Genomic DNA, 22,014 nt, shown 5'->3' on the forward strand with positions numbered 1-22,014 from the left:
GAATGGGATTTCTCTCATAGAAAATGTGAAAAAAAAGTATAAATTTCTGCTCTTCAGCATTGACATAATGAGTGAGCATGTACCAGTATGCTTTGCAGAGGTACTGAAAATAGTACATGTAGCAGCCCGTCTCCGGGTTCTGGGCGTACTCAGCCTCGCGCTTTTTGGCATCTGCCATCTCCAAGAGATCACCGTGGTATTCCACCACATACTCGCCTTTCCGGAAGCGACGTGCGGCAAACACCGCTCGGCCCTTTCCCTCCATGTGCCGCACCTTCAAAATAAGATTTTCACATGATGCGTTTACATTGCTTCTAAATGTGAAATCTGGATCAGATCTGGATTAAAACTTGGGTTGACGCCACACACACTCATTAGAGTATACAAGATGTATTTTCGTCAGTTAATGATTTTGTGGATTTTCACTCAAATTTAAAACGCTGACAAATCTGGATCGGATTAAATTTTGTTCTACATGTTCCATTTTTTTTTTTTAAATAGATATTGTTAATGACATCATCCATGTCTGGGATCTCACCAAAATTGAAAATCTGGATAAAGTCTGGATTAAACTGGATGTGACCCATTTTAAAGTTTCACTCTTTGTATGTGTCATTAAGTGATAATGTGGATTCTCACCTGTATTGAAATTGCAGACAAATGTGCAGTTAAGCTCAGATGTGACTCAACCTTAAAAGCTTGGACTCATATCACTTTTTTCCTGGTATGTTCCAGGTGAGGGAAGTCTTAAGCAGGAAAGGTCCGTACCTGCATTCCTTCCTCTATCCCATTTGTGATGAGGTGGTCGATGAGGTGCATCTGTTCACACTGGACACAAAACAAAAGGTTGATAGTTAGCACATGGTTTGTGGCATTAACTGACTTGGAACTTGAAACTTACTTTGACAATACTAAAAGTTTCAAGTTACCTTGAGCTCCGTTTTACTTTTTCGTGAGCTGCGTCTTATTGGAAAGAAGTCAGTAACTTTTCGGTTCTGGGAGTTTTTCCCTGGGGCGCTATTTGGGGAGAAAAAAAAAGGAACGGATGAGTTATATGCTAAATCAAAACAAATAAATACAAGCACACATTTTGGGCATGGCTCTCTTCTGCTGGTGGCGGCGGGGCACGGCTGAACTTCGGTTGCTGCTGTGCAGAGGAGCCGGAGGCCTTGCTGCGTCCGAAGAGTTGCAATCGTTTGTCGTCGGGCCGATACCATTTGCTATTCGGCCTGGTGGGAAGGCAAACAAATCTTTATTTGTCATAAGTAAATTATTTGTTCTATTTCTACTGAGGTTTTTTTTCTGCGTATCAAATGTGCCTCTACCTCATTGTATTAAATTGCATAAGGTTGCTTTGAACTACAAAAGCAACACTGTACCTTGCAGTTAAACACGATTTTTCAGTCAAGTCATAATGACTGTTTTTAACAATTATGACTTTTTTAAAATTGCAAACTCCCTCTTTAAAGAATGCAGCATATAAAAACACTGCACTCAAAAAGTTACATACAAAAAAGACAGTGGAAGGCGCAGCATACGCGTGCGAATTATCAGAACGAAACCAATTGTGCCTCGGATTTAGCCAGGAAAAACTCTGGTCCATCTTTTACTAAACCACTATAACATGATTGGTACCTTCTCCCAGCCTCTGGACATCATTCCTCAGGCAACACAGGGAAGGACATCTTCCCTCCTGCGCCATCTTGTCATCGTGGCCCGGAGATGTGGATTGAGGGCAACTTGAAACGGTGACACAGTGTGGATTGCATATGATTTCCTGTGGTAGCAGAAACAAGAGTAGTCATACTTACAGATCCATGCAACAGTTTTACATTTTGGAAATACATTTATGAATGGTTTCTTATTATTTCTGTTAAAGTGAAAAATGAAATTAAAAAAAAAAAAAAATTGTGTCAAAGCATGTTTCGCATCAGGAGTAATAAAGCAAATCCAAGAAAGAGGTAACAACATTATTTTAAATAATGCCATTGCTTTATATATACATATATGGTGGTGTAGCACATCATTTTGACACATTCAACATGGCGGCGCAGTTTACGTACGATTCCTCGCAAGCTTGAGACGGAACCACGCCCACTCATACAATTTCCTTTAAACGTTCAGTCAAACTACAAGGCAACAAGCCTGATATGAAGGGCGAATAAACAAAAGCCAAAAAAATAACCTTCTACGAACTTTAAATGCTGTTCTCGGGGTTCAATTCGCTAGCGTTGCTCTTCTTAAGTTAATTTAAACGTGAAGAAATTATAGCATGCTGCCAGGCACCTAGTTCGTTCTCGTTTTGGCGAGCCAATAAATATACTACAAGTCCAAATGTTTCCAACTTAAGAGTGATTACATTTTCGAAGCGCACATTTGTCCATTTTTTTGTTCCTCTAGTGAGAAGCTGGGACATTGTGTCAAACATGTTGTCTGCAACTTACCCCGTTCATATCCGACTAGGAGTTCCCCGAGGCTCCAAGCTCAGCTCTCCCCTGCTGCCCCCGTCCCTCCGAAAAGCAAAGCCCCGGTCCGAGGAGACTAAACAGTCTGCCGTCTTCTGCTTCACGCGGCTCAAACCAAAGCGGCGTCCGCGGCTGCTACGACGAGTTCGCCATTTTTCGTCATCTATCGTACCAGCGGCGAAAGGGGAAAATGTCGCCCCCTGTAGTCCACACTGTACTGTAATCATAAAAATAGCGACATGTGTGCGTTTTTATTTAATGATATTTATAGTTGTGAGGGTAATTATCTTACTGCACATATATTTATTAAATATGACTACTAGTGTGCATTTATAAAAGTTTGTCACGAGCTGGAGAGGAACTATAACTGCGGGGGAAAAGTGTCGTCACTTCCGCTTCTGAACCAACCAGTTGATTACATATTCGAAAGAAACGAGTTTAATGCAAACAATACAGACGTAAGAACTATTTAAGTTTTTCTCATGTTTTTTTTTAAATAACACTAAAGTTCTTGCCTTTCTTGCGACCCACACTCGCAAAATTATGTTCGTCACTTCCGCTTCTAAGAAATCCTACAAACACGAGGATAAGCGGTATCGATAATGGATGAATGGACAAATATTATATATACAGTAGGTGACACAGAAAAACGAGAACTTTTTAACAATGCAATAAAACTAATAATGATGGAATAAAACAATTTTATTCATAGTAATTAAAACCTTAAAACATGCCATTTTTTAAAATTACGTCTTGTAGATGGCGTCCTCCTGTACGAATGCATATTGTGTACTGATTTGCATGCTTCTTTGCCGTTCCAAAGGTCGCTATAAATAGCATCTTCTTGTAATGTAGTTTTTATTGTAGTTATTATTTTCCTGTTTATGTTAAAAAAAAAAAAGCTAAATCAAATGTCATTTCAACTTCTTGAATCACCACGAGTCAAGATTCGGAAGTGAAGTACAGTAATTTAGTACATATTTAAAAGAAACACTTTTAATGCAAATGGCATATGCATAGGAAATATTTCCGCTCTGAGGTTCATTCAAGAACTAGCTTTAAAAAAGATTACATCAACAATGTCACAAAACGCTTTTGATTTAAATAAAATATGCATATGAAACATTATAATACAGTAATATATCAAATGTAAACAATCTGTGGCACAAAAAAACAATCCCGTGACACTTAATCGTTCATAAAGTATATTACAGTTCTTTACAATGCATTCTTAAAGTATTTATTTACTGTTATTTTATTGTTATTTGTGTTTATGTTAAAACAAAATAAATATCGCATTGTCGTCTGGGATCGTGAATACTTTTTAAGAGAAACACGTTGAATGCAAATGATATAGACATGAAATACTGCGGTTATGTTCTGTATTTTAAAACATGTAGTTTAGATCGTATCCTAACTTCAGAAATTAGTGTCGTCACATCTGTTTCCAGCAATAAAGGGAACAAATAATATTTGATAATAAATAGAAATTTCATATATATTTTTTGATTGGATAATGGATGGAGAAATCTGTTACATGATCCCATTATTTTTGTTTCACACTGCCAGTACGACAGGTGGCGCCAGGTTGCCAAGGGTCTATTGAACTCGAACGAGAACAAGAGGAAGAAGAATTAAGAATAGTCCCGTGGTCACGTGACGCGTTGCTACTACGTTTGACCGATCCGATGTTTGTCGTTTGCATCAAAGGCAACAAAGAGGGGCGCGCTTGTCCTTTGTGCCGATGCACTGTCGTGGCGGCGCGGCGGTTCCTACGACCGCAGTGGTGCTGGAGGGGCGACGCCGGGACAAAGTCCTCGACGACGGGAGGAGCGGAGCCAAATGCGGCTAAGCAAGGCCTAGTGCAAGTCACGTGACCAGCATGCGGCGGAGAGCTTGATTAAAAAGAAAGAAGAAGAAGAAGATGGCGTGAGCGCAGCGGCGCGGACAGGACAACAACCGAACGAGCGCTGCGAGGCGCCCTCATTGCGGAGATACACTGCTTGTCTACCGCCCCTCAAGTAAGGCCACCTTTTCGGAACTATGTCGGGAAAACAATCATTTACCGCATGCTTGGGATTGTGTGTGCTCTTTTCAAGAACTACCCGGTGTGTGGTGGCTGCCTTTTGCCATTCAGAGTCGCTAACATTAGCTTAGCCGCAGCAATGACACAAACAGGCGAGGCAAACCCGCCAACTTATCCGCGTTTAAGTGACCCTTGTCCGGGCAGCAGACGGAGGGGGTCGCCCGCCGTCGTTCGCCCTTGGTGGACTTACGTCTTCAGTACAAGTCGAACTAGCTAGCTAGCTGTCTCGCTTGTGGCTGAACCCCTAGCAAATCGGAACTCATCTAACGACTAATGAGAGCTCAAATGTGCTAAACATGAGTCATTTTAAACAAAGTACATGTTATGTTCAGGTACACGACTGACATCGCGAGCTCACCGTCACGGATCTTGTTTTCACTTTGACCATGGCTTGGGACTAGTCCAGGGTGTAGTACCCTTCCTCTCGCCTGAAGTCAGCCGTAATATGCTCCATCATACCCCTCAAGACAATGATAATAATAATAACAATAATAATGTAGAAAAGTGCATGGATAATCATAATTTGTGGTGTTCAAGTACTGACATTGCGAGCTCGCCGGGGCTGTTTACTATCAAGCACAATGACGGTTTATTTTCTTCGGCGACAAAAGCCACGACACGACCACATTTTTGACTCATTATGCCCCCATTTGCGTCCGAGCCTTATAGAAAATGCGATCTGGGTTCTCTTTCGATTCGTCTTGCCTAGCCAAGCTAGGTAGCTTGGTCGGAGCTGTGTCACCCTGCCCGAGGACAGTAGAGCTAAAAAAAAAAAAATCGGACGACTAAAAAAACAAAATTAGTCTGACTACAAGAATTGAGTCAGTTCGAACGCATTTGCCTGTTCATGTGTAAAATAGTTGTAATTATTAGAGAGTGCTGATATGCGTTGTTAGCAGCAATGTTGTCAGGAGGAAGCAGGAAGTCGGACGTAGTAAACACGTGTCTTGTTTGACCCGACCTACTCATTTTCATCGTCATATTTTACCTACAATAAGTGACTATTATGAGTCATTTTGGTAAGGTCTTTAGTTACGGTTTCAAAGTATTCGTCTGTAGTTTTTTTGTCACCTGCGCTGCAGCTTAAGTTTTTTTTTTTTAATCTTCAGAGTACTTTTTTGTACGAGTCACCATAATGTACCTTTTAGCGAACATTTCACCCCCCCCCCAAAAATAGATCTACCATTGAACTTTATTTTCATTGTGTTATGTAGATGTCATGCTGTTGGCAATGTGTATTGGTCAAGCAAGCATGCACATTTTTTAAAATTAACTGCAAACATACAATGGCCATGCACACGGCCACATATGTGAGCTTGCTGACAGGGTGGACGTTTTTGGCTAATGTTAATGAGTATTTAGTGGACCTTCATTCAGCACATGATTCCCAAAACAAGTTGACTGTACAATTTAACAAGTATCGCAGGTGAGCTGTGATTGGTCGTTATCTGAGCCAAGAGAAACTATGATGTCATTTTCAAACATAAGTGACAAAATGGCTGCCACCTGAGATGACAAAAAACGGGTGGATTTTGCATCTTAACTCATTATATTCCACAAACGCAATATTAATCAGAATGCATTCTTACAACTAGTGGGCCTGCATAGAACATCCATCCATTATCCAAACAGCTTATCCTAATGAATCGCGGGCATGTTGAAGTAGGGTTGAACAATTTTAGGAAAAAATTGTATTACGATTTTTCTGACGGATATTGCGATTTCGATTCGATTTGAGATTTTCTTCAAATGAAGCTTCAGTGCATTTACAACATACAACATTTACAAACATGACAGAAAATGACATCATACCATCAAATTAGGGGTGGGCGATTATGACGATATTAGATCGTTAAGCGGTTCAACGTGTTCACGATCTCATAAAGCCGAAAGATCGTTTCATCGTCTACATGGCACATTCTATACAGTTTAGCTCTATGGCGGCGCAAAGCAGCTGACGCGTATACTCGATCAACGGGAAGCTATAGCGGAAAGTCACCACGAAGCAGAGTTGGTCCAGAAAAGAAACTCCACATCCACAGTGTCGATTTGGTTTGGCTTTTCCTCGGAGGAGAAAGCGCAAACCAGTTATTTGCAAAGTTTGCAGAGACTCTGTTCGGACGCCAGCGCCGACAGACAAAGCAAACATCAGACATGGTAGCCAGAGGCAGCCGCTAGCGCAACCCACGGTAACACCGTCATTTAACAAGGGCACTCCATATGAAAAAACAGGCAAGCAGTGTAATTACAAGTAATTGAGGCAGTGACTGATTACCTTGCTGAAAACATGATTCCCATTAAAACAGTGGAAAACGAGGGCTTTAAAAGACTCTTGAAAGTACTAGACCTGCGTTACGAGCTGTGTTTTTATGTTACCTTTTATGTTTACGTGCACTGCACATTTTGATAAAAATTGTCACTACGTATTCAAATTAAAACCTGTTCAGAAAGCTAAGATGGATTAAAATGTCTTTTTTTTTCTTTTAGAGTTTTATATAGGTTTCAAATATCTTTTATATGTTTAACATGAGGAAAATGGTCAGAAATGTGCAAATTTGTCTTAAAAAAACGAAATCATGATCGTGATTTTATTTAAAAAAAAAAACGTGATATATTTTTGCCACACGCCCACCCCTACATCAAATCCATTAAAACTATTACTTTAATAATGCAAGTACACTAAAGAGGTTTGCTGAGGGAGGCCATCCTTTTTCAAGATTTTTAAAAGGGTTCAAGTAAGGCAAGACCTACTGTACTACTTGCATCTTGTATAAATATTCAATTATACAATACAATACGATTCATTCTTCTCCCTGCTTCTTTTCAAGTGGAAATGTCTCAATTGTTCAAAAATAAAATTGATAATCTCAGTAAAAAATTTCATGATAACACACAATAGTTTTGAGAATACAATTTTATTTTTTGAGACTGGAATTGAAATGTTCCAAGAGTCTCAAATTAAGAGTGAATGTCAAAATGATGATACAAAAGTGAAGATGCTCCTGAAGACGGTCTCATAATAATCTGATAGATTTTTTTTAATTCTGCTAATAGCACATCTGCTGAGAGGGTCAAACAAACCCAACAGAAGTGGAAAGAGATTTTTTTCCACTAATATAATAATGTAATATAGCAACTTTTTTTCAACATAAAATTGGGATGTTTAAAATCTAATTTAGTCTTGTTAACTTTATTCCTCTAGTGTTGGTATTTTTATGTCTTTTGATGTTGATAATATTTCAGTGATTTTTTTATTTCATTTTATTTTTTATTTTTTTAAAAAAAATTTCTGTGTCTTGTAGATGGATCCCGGACAGGATTTACTTCTCACTGCTCTCAGCGAGAGCGGCATTTGCCCCAACGACATCGGAGTTTTTGACATCGATTCTCAGGATGTCGCGCAGCCCTCCACAGCTCAGCAAGTGAGATGGTCTTCCCCTCGCCCCTTCTTCTCCACAAAAAAACATGTCAACGTTTTTTGTGCGTTAATAGCATTCCTGCTTGCCTTTCAGTCTATCTCAATCAGCGCCCTGGACGTCGGCTTGGGGACCGAGTCTGGGGAAGTCGCTCGAACCGAATCGCCGTCTCCAGGCCCCGTTGTGACTATCAGGGTATCTCCAACCATTATCCAAACCGCTTATCATCACAGGGAGGGAGAGAGGGAGAAAGAGAGAATATTAGGGCTGTGCAATTAATCACAATTCAATTACGATTAGTATACTCCGCAATTACAAAATTGGGATAATCTTAAAAAACGATTATTAATACAGTGTTTGCATCTAATTCCAATGCACTGTATTTCTTTACGCAAGGAAATCATACTTGAATACTTGAATACATACTTGTCTTAATACTGCACTGTAAAAAAATGTATAATGAAAAATATTACTTACTTTTAGCGGGTGTTTGCTGTATTAAAATCATTTTTTGTGTTCCTGTCTCGCAGCAACATAAACCTCAGCCATCGACCACCACGTTTGTCTTAAATCAGCTCAATCAGCTGCCCTCACTTGGAGCGGCCACCACCAAGCAGTCGGCCGGCAACCCCATTAAACACACCATCACCGTTACCAAGGTGGTCCACGTCGCCAACACTGCCCTGCGGGGCTCGTCCACGCCCACCTCCACTAGCAACCCCCCCTCAGCGTCCACAGCCGTGCCTTCGAACCACGACCAGGTAAAATGAGCCATTTCTCTGCCTTTTCCCTCCCACGTTCTCTTACACGCACGTTCCCCCGTTGAACAGATCCAGTTAAAAGACCTCCTCAGGGCGGGAGGCGCAAAGGGTTCGGGCCTGAAGGGCAACAGTCTGGTGGAGCTCATGAAACTCAAGCCACCGCCGGACATCGCCACGCCGGTGGCCACCGCCACAGGGCCCAGTGAGTTCAACGTGGCCCCCAGCCGTACGCCAAGTTGACACTACAAGCAAACCTTAATGTGCCAACAATGTATTCGGGCTCCAGGTGAGATGAACAACGGCGTCAAGAAGGAGAACCCGGCGAAAGAAAACGTTCGAACATGGAATAACGACGAGCTCAAAATGCACGCTTTCTCACATTCCCTGGTGAGCGCAAGACGCCACTCGATCGCGTCTGTAAAGCAGGCGGATGTCTTTACCGGTTGTCCAACACTGCAGAACGCGCCCGGGATGAGAGAAGAGGACGAACCTGAGGAGGAGGAAGAAGAGGAGTTGGGTCACGCAGAGACGTACGCGGAGTACATGCCGATGAAGTGTAAGTATGGTGTGGAACCACTCTGGCGGAGAAGAGAAGGCCACTGAGTAGGTTTGTGTTGCGTTGATCTCGCACCTGTGCCAGGACAGGATTTTCAGTTGAACAGATTGATCGAGTCATTAATATACTTATGACTATTGTTAATTTCTTTGGGTGTTACTCAAATATGTGTTGATTTTGGGTTGTAGCACCAAGACACTGATGCTAATAATTAGCTGATGGTGCTTTGCATTGTTTTAGTATTATGGTAAACACACTTGTTAGCCCACGCTGAAGCCATGTGCTTTGTTTTGGTTTTTTTAAGACTGTAAACTTTAACTGGGAGTGACATCTAACAGCTTCAAGCTTCTTTTTAAAAAATATTTGTGCACTATCTGCCAAATTGTTGCTTGTTTTGAAGCAGTCACTGCCACCATAGAGCGCTAATATCTAAAAGGTTACCAGCATAATAAAAATGGTCCAACGGTCGGCTCGTATCTTGAAAAATTCGTACGTCGGCACCAATAGGCCAGGAGAGAAGTCCTTGCTGGCCCACCGCAGAGAAGTAGCCAGTTAAGTGCCCAACACCACCACTGAGTATCCCTTGTCCCACACAGTGAAAGTTGGCCTGCGGCATCCCGACCCAGTGGTGGAGACGAGCTCCCTGTCAAGCGTGAGCCCGCCAGACGTGTGGTACCGCCTGTCCATCCCGGAGGAGGTCATCGACCGCGGCTGCCTGTCGGCTCTGCAGCTAGAAGCCATCACGTACGCCGCCCAGGTGAGTTGGCCGGCTGGCGCTCGTCTCGCCGACGTCACACTTTAAAAACATTTTGCCGTCGCAGCAACACGAGACGTTCCTGCCAAGTGGCGACCGAGCAGCCTACTTGATCGGTGACGGTGCCGGCGTGGGGAAAGGCCGCACCATCGCCGGGATCATCTATGAGAATTATCTCTTGGGCAGGAAGAGATCACTTTGGTAAATACGGCGAAGTCTCGCTGTGATCTTTGCTGCATTTACAAATACAAATGTTTGATCTCAGTTTCCTGTGTCTAGGTTTAGTGTTTCCAATGACTTGAAGTATGACGCCGAGCGGGATTTGAGGGACATCGGAGCCAAGAACATCCAAGTCCACTCCCTGAACAAGGTACGATGCATGCCTTTTTCTTTTAAAGTGGAAATCAACCCAAACATATTTTTTTCAAGAATATGTTCCCAGCAGGCCCACTAGTTGAAAACGGCATTCTGATGAATATTGCGTTTGTGGAATATGAGTTAAGCAGCAAAATCCACCCCTTTTTAGCCATCTCAGAGGGCAGCCATTTTGTCACTTTTGTCGACTGAAAATGACATCACAAATGCTCAGGTAACGACCAATCACGGCTCAGTTTCAGAAAACAGGTGAGCCGTGATTGGTCGTTACCTGAGCCATGAGTAACTGTGATGTCATTTTCAATCGACAGAAGCGACAAAATGGCCGCCCCCAGAGATGGCTAAAAACGGGTGGATTGACTCTTACTCCACAAATGCATTCATCAGAATGACTTATTTCAACTAGTGGGCCTGCATAGAACATATTCTTGAAAAAAATGTGTTTGGATTGACTTTACCTATAAGGATGCATTGGGGCCAGTCCTGTGTCCTACATCTGAAAGACTGACTACACCACCCCGTATAATGCTGGTCAATTGCAAGTCTATCCTTTGTTACCATGACGACATTGAAACTAGGGCGGCATCTACCTCAGAATGTGTGTGTGCGCGGAGCTTTCTTAAAGACAACAAAAACGTTTTTACACATGGAGAAGGATACCTTTATTGTCCACAAGCGGCGTTGTGGTATGCAACAGTGCACACAATCTAACAGAGGGAAAAAAAGCCAAAAGTTAAGCAATCAAATTTCATAAATGCCTAAAATACAATGAACGCACAGTTGTAATCATGATATATGGCACACAGTCTCACAGTTGATTTTAATGCTTAACAACCGATGGTCCGAACTATCTCAGGTATCTATTAGAATTCACCTTCTGAGAAAAGGCCAACCTCCTTCCTGATGCCCCTCGAATGCATCTAATCTGGTAGAACTGTCTGAGATCAGCCACGGTAATTTTCAGCACTGTTTAACAACACGTCCTTGCCAGTTTTTATTAACTAGGCTGAGATTGCCAAACCAAAAAGTTATTGATTTCACACGTCATGCTTAGGCAGGCGGAACTCAAACTACTGTAGTTGTGTACAAGCAATTCAGCCAATTTTTCATTGCATATCCACGTAAAGTGGAATGACTTGATGGTGCGACTCAACTCCATGGTTATTTTTCCAGTTCAAATACGGCAAGATCTCCTCCAAACACAACGGCAGCGTGAAGAAGGGCGTCATCTTCGCCACTTACTCTTCTCTGATTGGGGAGAGCCAGTCGGGCGGCAAGTACAAGACCAGGTTTGAGCAACTGCTCCACTGGTGCGGCGAGGACTATGACGGCGTCGTATCCTTTGGTTTTGATGCTCGACTTTGTTGTTGCGCATGTTAAGCGTTTAAGTGTTCCCCAAACTTAATTGAGCCAAGGCATATTTTACATTGGAAAAAATCTTTGCCGTGAGAAAGATGAAACTGGTTTGTTTTCAGGCGTTTACACGGGTTTTGTTGATCAACAATTCTCATCCAGTGTGCCATGAGAGACCTGCGAAAAATTACCCAATGTCGATAATTTTGACCAAAAAAAAAATGTTCTAATAACTTTTTTGTGTTAATCTATGCCAACCACATATAGGAACAGGCAAAACAATGAAATGCTCTTCCACTAAATGATTGATGCTACATAACCTGTATATCGCTGTCCTGTGAAAAACACGTCCAATTTTGTATTTATTCTTTAATTTTCACATTAATGGGATGAAAAAAATGGGCCTAAGTGGTTTTCGCAGGACAGTGACGATCGATACTTTTTGTGAATTGTTTTGCTAAGCGGTGTGCCGTGATTTTTTTTTTCCGATGTGATACATGTGCCTTGGCTCAATAAAGGGTGATAAACACTGGTGTAGATAATACTTCTCTTTGCGGCATTTTCTTAACCCCACGTTTCCCAGATCATCTACGATGAGTGTCACAAGGCTAAAAATGTGTGTCCCATCGGATCATCCAAACCCACCAAAACCGGGCTGGCGGTGTTGGAGCTTCAGAACAAACTTCCCAAGGCTCGCGTGGTGTATGCCAGTGCTACAGGTGACTAGAATGAGGGTGGGTGGACGACTACCTCTAGAGGTCTGCCAAGCACTGAAAGTATGGTCTCTCCTCTCATTAGGTGCTTCGGAACCAAGAAACATGGCCTACATGAACCGCCTGGGCATCTGGGGCCACAAAACACCCTTCAGGGAATTTGGCAACTTCATTCAAGCGGTCGAGCGCAGGTGACAAAAAGCTACGCCTGTTCTCAGTCTCACCGTCCTCCAAATAAGAGGCACAGCGTGTTTGCTTCAAGCTGTTTGCCACTCTTAGTTGTAATTTACTTTAAAACTGGCACATGAAACAAAGGAGAATTAAAACATTGGCCATTTAAAGACTAAAATGTTCAACCAAACTGTGTTGTTTCATTTCACGTAACTCTGCCAGCTTAATACTGGCATACAATGCAAAACGCCATTGAGTGGCTAATGGAAATTAGCATAAGTGTTCCAGGACCAAGTCCTGCCAGTGCATACCCAAAGGCTGTGTAAAAACCCATAAAAAATTAACTCGGCTTAAAAAATCTGTGATGCACCGAGGGTACAAATGATGAAACGTGATACAGCCGGCATTCACTGTAAGCTAACCACGTTCTCATTGCTCCTCGTTCAGGGGTGTGGGCGCTATGGAGATCGTCGCCATGGATATGAAGCTGAGGGGAATGTACATCGCGCGGCAGCTGAGTTTCACAGGCGTGACGTTCAAGATCGACGAGGTCCCGCTGACTCAGCGCTACATCCACATGTACAACAAGTCAGTCAGGCTGGTGAGTCCGCCGCCATCCTTGAGCGTCTACAAGCCGTCACTTGGCAAAATTGGGTCCAAATGATCTTGAAATCCCGCTCATTCCCTTTCAGTGGGTAAGCGCCCGTGAAAAGTTCCAGCAGGCTGCCAACCTGATGGATGCCGAGCAGCGTATGAAGAAGTCCATGTGGGGCCAGTTCTGGTCGGCCCATCAGAGGTTCTTCAAGTACCTCTGTATTGCCTCTAAGGTGCGGAGAGTGGTCCAGCTGGCCAGGGAGGAAGTCCAGAACGGGAAGGTGAGACTTGACTCTTAAACTACCTGCTCGAGCAATCAGTAGAGCGCGTGAACTCATTCACTGCCATTGGCGTATTTATTTGTCAGTTGAATCCCAGGAACTTACTTGTATTTTTGTTCAAACGTTAGGGGTCTGAAAATGTCTGGCAGTGAATGAGTTAAGAAAACAAATCATCAGTTGTAAGCACTAGAGATGCCGTTTACTCATATCTCTAACATTTCTTGTTGCACATAGGATGAGATGAAGGTGAAAAATAATTACTATATTAATAATTACTAATTTCACCAATATTTCCAAATCCATGCAGTGAAATAAATGGCAATGATAAAATGCATTGAATCCAATACTGCACACTATATTGAAAAATATATCGTTATTGCGATAATGGTCTTGGCAATATGCATATCGCAAAAACGTGCAATTTTCGTATGGAATTGTACGCTTTTATTAGAACTTTACCAGTCATATGCAACCTTAAATGTGTATCGCCACCCAATAGTTGGACATTATCTACGGGAATTATCAATGAATTTGCTAAGAACACATTGAGCTTGCTTATTTTGCTGCTTGAAAAAATACTTCTTTCATTGGATACTAAAAATGTCATTTCTTTAGATATATGTTAAATATCGCAATAATATCTAGCGCTGTAGTCAACAGTTATATCGCATATTGCATGTTTTCCCAATATTGTGCAGCCCTAATTGACAGTATTAATAAATAATTAATGGACATATCTCATATGCAACCGCCGCGCCCTGGTCTTCAAGTCATTTTACCCCTCGCAGTGTGTGGTGATCGGCCTGCAGTCCACCGGAGAAGCAAGAACTCTGGAGGCTTTGGAGGAAGGAGGCGGCGAGCTTAACGACTTTGTGTCAACCGCAAAGTAGGAACTCCCTCAGGCCAAAAAGGGTTGTTTTGACACAAAACGGAGACGCATTCACTGTCTTTGCTCGTGCTGCAGAGGTGTGCTGCAGTCCCTGGTGGAGAAACATTTCCCGGCTCCTGACAGACAGAAGCTTTACAGCCTGCTGGGCATCGACCTCTCGGCCAAGAAGACCCCTTCGCCCAGTGACTCTACATCACAACTCCAGCAAAAGGGGAAAAAAAGAAAAGGTATGGGATTTGAGGCCGTGGTCTGATTTTCAGACAGAAAACTGAAAATGCGTGCAATGGTATCGCCAGCCCCGGAGATCAAGAAGAAACAGCAGAAGAAGCCTCGCAAGCACGGCGGACTTTCGGGCACGAGCTCGGACGAGAGCCAATCAGACGAGTCGGACAAAGACTCGGGCAGGGACGGCGACAGCGACGACAGCTTCAAATCGGTTAGCTCGGCGGACGAGGACGATGATTTCAATCCGTTCAGAGATGAGTCTGACGAGGACGACGAGGACGGTGAGGAACGCGACCTGTTGAAAATATCTTCAAAAGAAGTGATATTAAATCCGCCCTATAGAGAGACTTGATTAAAAAAAAAAAATGGAGCCGTCTCCATCCAATTCTGTGTTGGGCCACAATATCCAATGATGTGATTTTCATCTGTTAGGTATCGGCTGAAAAAAGAGTTCAAGTGTGACAGGTTAGGAAATGTAAAGGATTAAGACACACATTTGTAAATAATGCGTACAGTATATTGTTTACCTTAGAAGCAATTTCTTGCCCCTACCACATGCATTAAACACATTTTAAAATTATTGAAACATACTTTTTAAAAAAAATAAAAATAAGACAGTGATCCTTAGCACTTGTTCTCGTTCTCTCACTGTGAAGAAATCAGAGGCCATCATACAGCATCACTTTGACATAGGAGAGGTTCACTGTACACTGTCAAGACGTTTTTCTGCTGTTTGTTCAGATCCCTGGCTCATCCGAAAGGAGCCCAAGAAGAGCAAAGAGAAAAAGAAGAAGAAAAAGCGAAGGAAGAGCATCGACCCCGACTCCATTCAAAGTGCCTTGTTAGCCTCGGGCCTGGGCTCCACCCGGCCAACATTCACCGCACCTGTCACCCCTGCGCCCACGCCGACTGCAGGTATGCGACAGCGCTCTGATGGAATTGCACTTTGATTGACATTTTTGGGGGAGATGTTATCAAATGGGCGGCGTGGTTGTGCAGTTAAAGCAGAGCCTGAAGACAGTTGCTTGACGAGCCAGGACGCCGTGGAACACGCTCAGAAGATGAAGAGGGATCTCCTGGAGAAACTGGAGGAGCTGGCCGAGGAGCTGCCACCCAACACGCTGGACGAGCTCATCGACGAGCTGGGTGGACCTGAAAATGTTGCTGAGGTAGAATTTTTTTTTTTTTTTTTTTAACAGTTTAAACAATAAGGCCATGATCCTATTTGTAAAATATTTCCCTAATATTTTTACGACTCTTTTCTGTTAAAGCGGAACTCAATGCAAACATTTTTGTTTCAAGAATATGTTCTATGCAAGCCCACTAGTTGAAACAGGGCATTCTGATAAATATTGCGTTTGTGGAATAAATGCTAATCCACTCGTTTTTAGCCATCTCTGCGGGCGGCCATTTTGTCTTCTGTTGAATGAAAATGACATCACAACTGCTCACAACGACCAATCACGTTGACCTGTTTTCTGAATCTGAGCCGTGATTGGTCGTTTGGGAGCAGTTGTGATGTCATTTTCAATCGAGACAAAATGGCCACCCCCTGAGATGGCTAAAAACGAGTGCATTTTGCTGCTTGGCTTGTATTCCACAAATGCTAAATTAATCAGAAGGCCATGTTTCAACTAGTGGGCTTGCATAGAACATATTCTTGAAAAAAATGTGTTTGGGTTGACTTCCGCTTTAAGAAAACAGGATTTTTGCGCTCATCCTTACACTGTTTCTAGATGACCGGTCGCAAAGGCCGCGTGGTCAGCAACGACGACGGCACCATCACGTACGAGTCTCGCTCGGAGCTGGACGTCCCCGTGGAAATCCTCAACCTGACCGAGAAGCAGCGTTTCATGGACGGAGAAAAAGTAAAGACTGAGTCTTTAGAAAAGCATCCCAAGAGTTCGACTTGAGTCTTGACTGTTGCCACTTTGCTCCCCCCTCCAGCACATCGCCATCATCTCGGAAGCGGCCAGCTCGGGCATCTCGCTGCAGGCCGATCGCCGGGTCAAGAACCAGCGCCGCAGGGTCCACATGACGCTGGAGCTGCCATGGAGCGCCGACCGTGCCATCCAGCAGTTCGGTTGGTGCAGTCCAGAGTCGCCGCAGAGACTTGCCCGCCGCCTCCTCTGTGACTCATGTAACTCACGGTTGCCGTGTGACCCGCAGGAAGAACACACAGGTCCAACCAGGTCACAGCTCCCGAGTATGTCTTCCTCATCTCCGAGTTGGCCGGCGAGCAGAGATTTGCCTCGATTGTGGCCAAAAGATTAGAAAGTCTTGTATGTGAATTCTTCTCTATGAATTCCAAACATTCTTCTTAACAAGGATGTCAGACTGACTGTCGCATGCTCTCTCCAAAAGGGGGCGCTCACCCACGGAGACAGAAGAGCGACAGAGACTCGAGATCTCAGCAGGTTTAACTTTGACAACAAAGTAAGCACAAAATGCTCAAAAGATCAACGTATTTTGCAGACCTCTAATGTAATTGGCGTGTCTATCATGAGCAGACACACACACACAAAAAAGCCAAGACACAGGAGGAAAATGTTGGTTTAAAGTTGCAATTTTCGGGTCATTTCCAAGGAGAATTCAAAGATGGGCTCCTTGAGGTTTGATCCCATTGCTACCCATTGTGAACTATGTATACCAAACAGATGGAGAGGCTAAATTGCGAAATGTTTCAATTTTTCGCTATTAATAGTTGATTTAGCATGGTGACTAAGTTGGTTGACTGGACACAGGACCGGAAAGCTGCCATTTTAGGGTAATTTTGGCTGTTTCCAGGGGCCCTCAAAAGACGTGACTTCTTGAGATTGTATTTAATTGACATCATGTTTGAAATACTTGTACTAGACAAAAAGATACTGCATTTTGACTTTTTGGGGAATTTTTTCCTTCGTCTGTGGGCGGCGCATGCTAGCAAAGTTTGGTGACTCACCATAAAACTCGACTCAAACCTTCCAAGGTCATAATGTGTTAAATTGCTGCCTTAATGAGAGTCTGACGATTGCGTTATCGGCAACAATATATATTTTTTTATTCCTCCCTGTTTGTGTGACTCACCCGTGCAAATGTGTCTTATTGCAGTACGGCCGGAACGCTCTGGAAATCGTGATGAAGTCGATAGTGAAGCTCGACACGCCGCTTGTGTCACCGCCTTCGGACTTTCAAGGAGATTTCTTTAAAGGTATGACTCTTTGGAAATGGTCAAGAATCACACGGAACTCCTGTTTTTATCACGGCGGACGTGGCATTGCCACAAGAAAAACTGCGACCGTTTGCAGGCTTAACTCTAGAAAACGCATGAAAATCTGTCATTTAAAAACCTGCAATCGAGCAGGTGCACAAATGTAGCGCTGTGATATAACCGAGGTTCGCTGTATATATCTGTTGGAGAGGGCCTAATGAATCGACTTTGTTGTTTAGACGTTCAAAGGGGCTTGATAGGTGTGGGCCTCATTAATGTGGAGGACAGATACAACGCACTGTCTCTGGACAAAGGTGAGCTTCACAACTGTCAAGCGTTATATTACAGTGTTCCTGTTGGTGGTAGCTTTTAACTGCTTTTAATATGACCCCGCCCCCAAAACCCTTCCCACTCCACACCCCACACAGACTATAACAATATTGGGAAATTCCTGAACCGCATCCTGGGCATGGAGGTCCATCAGCAGAACGCCTTGTTTCAGTACTTCTCGGACACGCTGGCGGCCGTCATCCAGGAAGCCAAGCGGAACGGCAGATTCGACATGGGCATTCTCGGTGCGAGGCGTCACCCCCCCCCCCCCCCTCTTTTTTTTTTCCTCTCTATTTTTTAATGTTGTTGCTGTTGGAAAACGAACAATCCAGCTTGAGTGATTACCTCTTATTCCTCTTTTTAAAATATTTTTTTTATGATAAAGATCTCGGATCTGGTGATGAGAAGGTGAAGAAGGTGGACTGCAAAAAGTTCCTGACGCCGGGCTATACGGCGTCAGGCCACGTTGAGTTCTTCACGGTAGGTTTCTGTCAACATAATTTTGGCGGGAAGTAATGTACAAATACAACCTTCTGCTCCTTACTTTGTCAAAAAATGGCATTGTTACTTATTACAAAACTACATTGTTACTTATTACAAAACTACAGAGATGTCAAATCAACAGCGATTGAGATTTGTATTGATTTGATGTTAGGGGACTTCTATTTGGGTGGAATGTGAAATGCGGGATGATCAATCGTCACACGACCTGATTGGTTGTTACCTGAGCACTGAGCAACTGTGATGTCATTTTCAATTGGCAAAATGGCCATAGAACATATTATTGTAAAGAATAGTTTTGACCTAACTTTCCTCTTTAACCTGTTATTTTATAGTCTGTCACAATAAAGATTTGAAGTGCATCTACTGGCCTGAAAGTGCCTCTGCCACCTACTATGGTGGATGTGCAATTACACTTAATTCTTGTGACTAAAAAAAAAGATTCCCATTCCCCCTCCCACCATTGCACTGCCCCCAAGTGACGACCGGCGCACTAAGACTAAAAGTACATTGCGGACGACTTTTACTACCTCTGGGGTCAAAGGACATGAGGTTGCCTAACGTGTGAAGTCTCTGCATTTGTGCGTGTGTGTGTGGGTAGGTGAGCGTGGAACGGGGGATGTCCTGGGAAGAAGCGACGCATGCCTGGGCAGAACAAAACGGACCGGATGATGGTTTCTATGTGCAGGTTTGTTGAATTATACATAATGGTGGTACAGTAGAACCTTGACTTACGAGCCGAGCCCCCCGCCATACTGAATCTCTTTCAGTCGCGGAACAACAAGAAGACGGCGATCCTGGTGAAGGAGGTGAACGCAAAAAAGAGACTCTTCCTGGTCTACCGGCCCAACACGGGCAGGCAGCTCAAGCTGGAGACGTACGCCGACCTCAAGAAGAAATTTAAGAAGGTTTGCGGAAGCGCTTTTTATGCAAGGGTTTTTGCGCACTTTGCGAGACAGCGTTTTATGAAAAATTTTTGGGTTACTAATATTTTAATGTTCTTTGTTGTCAGGTCTTGTCGGAAGACGCCAAGCAACACTGGAACGAGCAGCACACCTCATCGGCAAAGATTTGCTCGCATGCTTTCTGGTACGTTTGTCAAGTTTGTACAGTATGTTAGTCAAGCAAAGAAATATTTAGTAGCGCCCAGCCGATAAAGATTTTTTAAATTTAGGCACAATAAAGTTCCAATAACAGATACATCAGAATATATAATGAGAGAAAAAAATTGGAGGGCACTTGCAACAAAGGCATGCATTACAGGAAGAACATTTGACTGTTTAACAATGGTTAGTCCTTTAAGTAACTTTACAAAAGAGAGAGAAAACTGCTGATTTTTGTTGTTGTTGTTTTGTGGAGGGTATATTTGAATGGCATTGTCTTTCTAATGTTAGAATGTGGTGGAAAAAAAGGGGGGGGTGACTGGTCGTCAGCCAATCAGACAAAAAAAAAAACATTTACACCTATGGACAATTAAGTCTTCACTTAACCTAAGAGCCAATTTTCTAGAATGTGGGAGAGAGCCTGACTAGCCCCAGAAACTAATACGGGGTGGAACACACAAACGAGATTCGAACCTGTATAACCTCAACGGTGCCAACTACTCTCCACTGTTGCACTGGTTTTAAATATCATGATCATTTGTCTTTTCTATCATCGAAGGGAGAAAATAATTGGTTTTGTGGGGGGGGAATCTGAGATTTTAAGACGTTACCGTACATCACTACTACACGTTGTATGCTGTGATCAACATGGTTTGGACTGCTCAATATTGCATATGGACGTTGGTGTGCTGTGTTGATGTCCGCAGGCGGGGCAACTGTAAGAAGGCCTCAGTGGGGCTGCAGTGCGAGATCGGCCTGCGCTGCCGCATGTACTACGTGCTGTGCGGCTCGGTGCTGAGCGTGTGGAACGAGCTGGAGGAGGTGCTCACGCCCGTCAGCGGCACCAACGTCAAGGTGCAGATCGTACGTCTGCGCACCGAGGACGGCCAGCGGATAGTCGGTAAGTGCTTCGGCGGGGAATCATTTCGGAACATTTGCAATCCAGAGAAATGGGGAAACAACGAACACGAGTTGTGGAATTCGACCAAATGTTGTAGATGTACATAGGGGACATATAAAAAAAATATTTTTCAATGTATGTATTAGATCAATGCTGTCCTGTGAAAAAAACATATGTCCAATTAGGGATTTTTTTTTTTCCTACACGCTTGTGCGATGTCTGTAACGTGGAAACACCATGTAAAAATAAGAAAAATGGACATAAGTGTTTATCACATGACAGCGATGATATACAAATAGTTGGGTCTCTGGAGTGCCTGCTAACATTTGACTTCCTCCAGATTTTAGATGCAGGAAAAACCTTGGAATTGCTTAGCAACTGGCGATGATGACTCAATCGTCACACTTTGGTTGTTTTGTTTCCCCTCACCCGCGTAGGACTGATCATCCCGGCCAACTGCGTGTCGCCGCTGATTCACAAGCTGTCCACGTCGGACCAGTTCCAGCAGCTGGCCGTGCAGGAGCAGTACAAAAGGCAGCAGCTGCACCCCCAAAGTCTGAGCCACGCGCCCAACACATAGTGGCAAGGCGGAAGGCGTCAAATCGGACTGTTGTACATACAGAAGAACCATTTCAGGGTTGTTGGGTTTTTTTTTTCTTATTCTTTTCATTTGGAAGACTCGCCATCACCCCTTCTTCCGATGGGGGTGATGTTTTTCGTCCTCTGACATTCAGAGTGGAAGATGCGCGATGGACCCCCGCCACACTTCAAAGCGACCACTACATTACAATCCAATAATAAACCCTTCAGACTTTCACTCTGATCCTTGTTTCATTTCCCACAATTCTTGTGAGGGATCTTTCGTTTGACCTCCAATACTTATAGTTGGTATTCAAAAACACGAGATTTTGGCCTTTGGGGTGAAATTTTCAGATGGACCTAAAATGAAGTGTAATTTTTACAGGTTAATTTCTCTAAACCTTTAAAGGCACATGTCCAACTTACTCAGGCATATTCGCATCGATTTTTGTAAAAGTGCACATCGGTCAAAACCTTGAAGATTTTCACAGATCAAACATCTGTGAATGTCGTCCAGCTTCTTGTCAGAGTACAGCAAGATGTGCAAAAAGTCCTAAAACATTGAACGGGTGCACATTCAAAAGTTTAGATGTCAAATTAAATTCATCCGTAAAGGTAACAGTGAATTTGGTTTGTTTGAAAATTCCACCCGAAAGCCCAATACTATTAACTTTGTTAGTAGTGTAGTGACCTTGTCAAGAAGCAGCCACCCTTAAGCCTATTTCCTGTCTGACAAGTTGGTTGTGGTGCAGTAAGAAATCATGGAAGTTC

General features: G+C 43.3%; 2 protein-coding genes across 3 annotated transcripts in view; one reads left to right on the forward strand and one right to left on the reverse strand.

Annotated features, from left to right (window-relative positions):
• kmt5aa (lysine methyltransferase 5Aa) overlaps nucleotides 1–5,471 on the reverse strand; it is an 8,813-nt gene extending 3,342 nt beyond the window's left edge. Inside the window, exons 1-7 of one of the 2 annotated variants that reach the window (XM_086053879.1) lie at nucleotides 4,910–5,471; nucleotides 2,445–2,682; nucleotides 1,636–1,777; nucleotides 1,088–1,229; nucleotides 930–1,017; nucleotides 769–828; nucleotides 84–274 (exon numbers count right to left, since the gene is read on the reverse strand). In XM_086053879.1, the coding sequence (XP_085910005.1) occupies nucleotides 84–274; nucleotides 769–828; nucleotides 930–1,017; nucleotides 1,088–1,229; nucleotides 1,636–1,777; nucleotides 2,445–2,453 (632 nt within the window). In that variant the 5' untranslated portion in view covers nucleotides 2,454–2,682; nucleotides 4,910–5,471. The remainder of the gene's footprint in view (nucleotides 1–83; nucleotides 275–768; nucleotides 829–929; nucleotides 1,018–1,087; nucleotides 1,230–1,635; nucleotides 1,778–2,444; nucleotides 2,683–4,909) is intronic. The other variant, XM_086053878.1, reaches the window with a different exon arrangement.
• On the forward strand, nucleotides 3,083–21,481 carry sbno1 (strawberry notch homolog 1 (Drosophila)). Its single transcript, XM_086053868.1, has 34 exons — nucleotides 3,083–3,097; nucleotides 4,176–4,486; nucleotides 7,854–7,973; nucleotides 8,064–8,162; nucleotides 8,498–8,728; nucleotides 8,798–8,930; nucleotides 9,015–9,115; nucleotides 9,188–9,284; nucleotides 9,881–10,041; nucleotides 10,106–10,239; nucleotides 10,318–10,408; nucleotides 11,587–11,748; nucleotides 12,350–12,485; nucleotides 12,565–12,670; nucleotides 13,098–13,251; nucleotides 13,343–13,525; nucleotides 14,314–14,411; nucleotides 14,490–14,641; nucleotides 14,711–14,920; nucleotides 15,381–15,554; nucleotides 15,639–15,808; nucleotides 16,376–16,507; nucleotides 16,587–16,722; nucleotides 16,809–16,921; nucleotides 17,004–17,075; nucleotides 17,730–17,829; nucleotides 18,069–18,143; nucleotides 18,258–18,404; nucleotides 18,545–18,639; nucleotides 19,262–19,348; nucleotides 19,431–19,568; nucleotides 19,673–19,749; nucleotides 20,471–20,664; nucleotides 21,102–21,481. The coding sequence occupies exons 3-34, from the start codon at nucleotides 7,854–7,856 to the stop codon at nucleotides 21,242–21,244; spliced, it is 4,221 nt and encodes a 1,406-aa protein (XP_085909994.1). The 5' UTR covers nucleotides 3,083–3,097; nucleotides 4,176–4,486; the 3' UTR covers nucleotides 21,245–21,481.
• Nucleotides 21,482–22,014: the final 533 nt, after the last annotated feature.

Source organism: Filicampus tigris, chromosome 15, assembly GCF_054856515.1.
Source record: "Filicampus tigris isolate MCC_2025a chromosome 15, RoL_Ftig_1.0, whole genome shotgun sequence".
NCBI classification, from domain to species: domain Eukaryota; kingdom Metazoa; phylum Chordata; class Actinopteri; order Syngnathiformes; family Syngnathidae; genus Filicampus; species Filicampus tigris.

Coding starts and splice junctions, on each gene's coding strand:
- sbno1 (XM_086053868.1), top strand. CDS start 7,854: ATGGATCCCGGACAGGATTTACTTCTCACTGCTCTCAGCGAGAGCGGC. Junction 14,642..14,710: donor AAAGGGGAAAAAAAGAAAAG/GTATGGGATTTG, acceptor TGGTATCGCCAG/CCCCGGAGATCAAGAAGAAA. Junction 18,640..19,261: donor GCCACGTTGAGTTCTTCACG/GTAGGTTTCTGT, acceptor GTGTGTGGGTAG/GTGAGCGTGGAACGGGGGAT.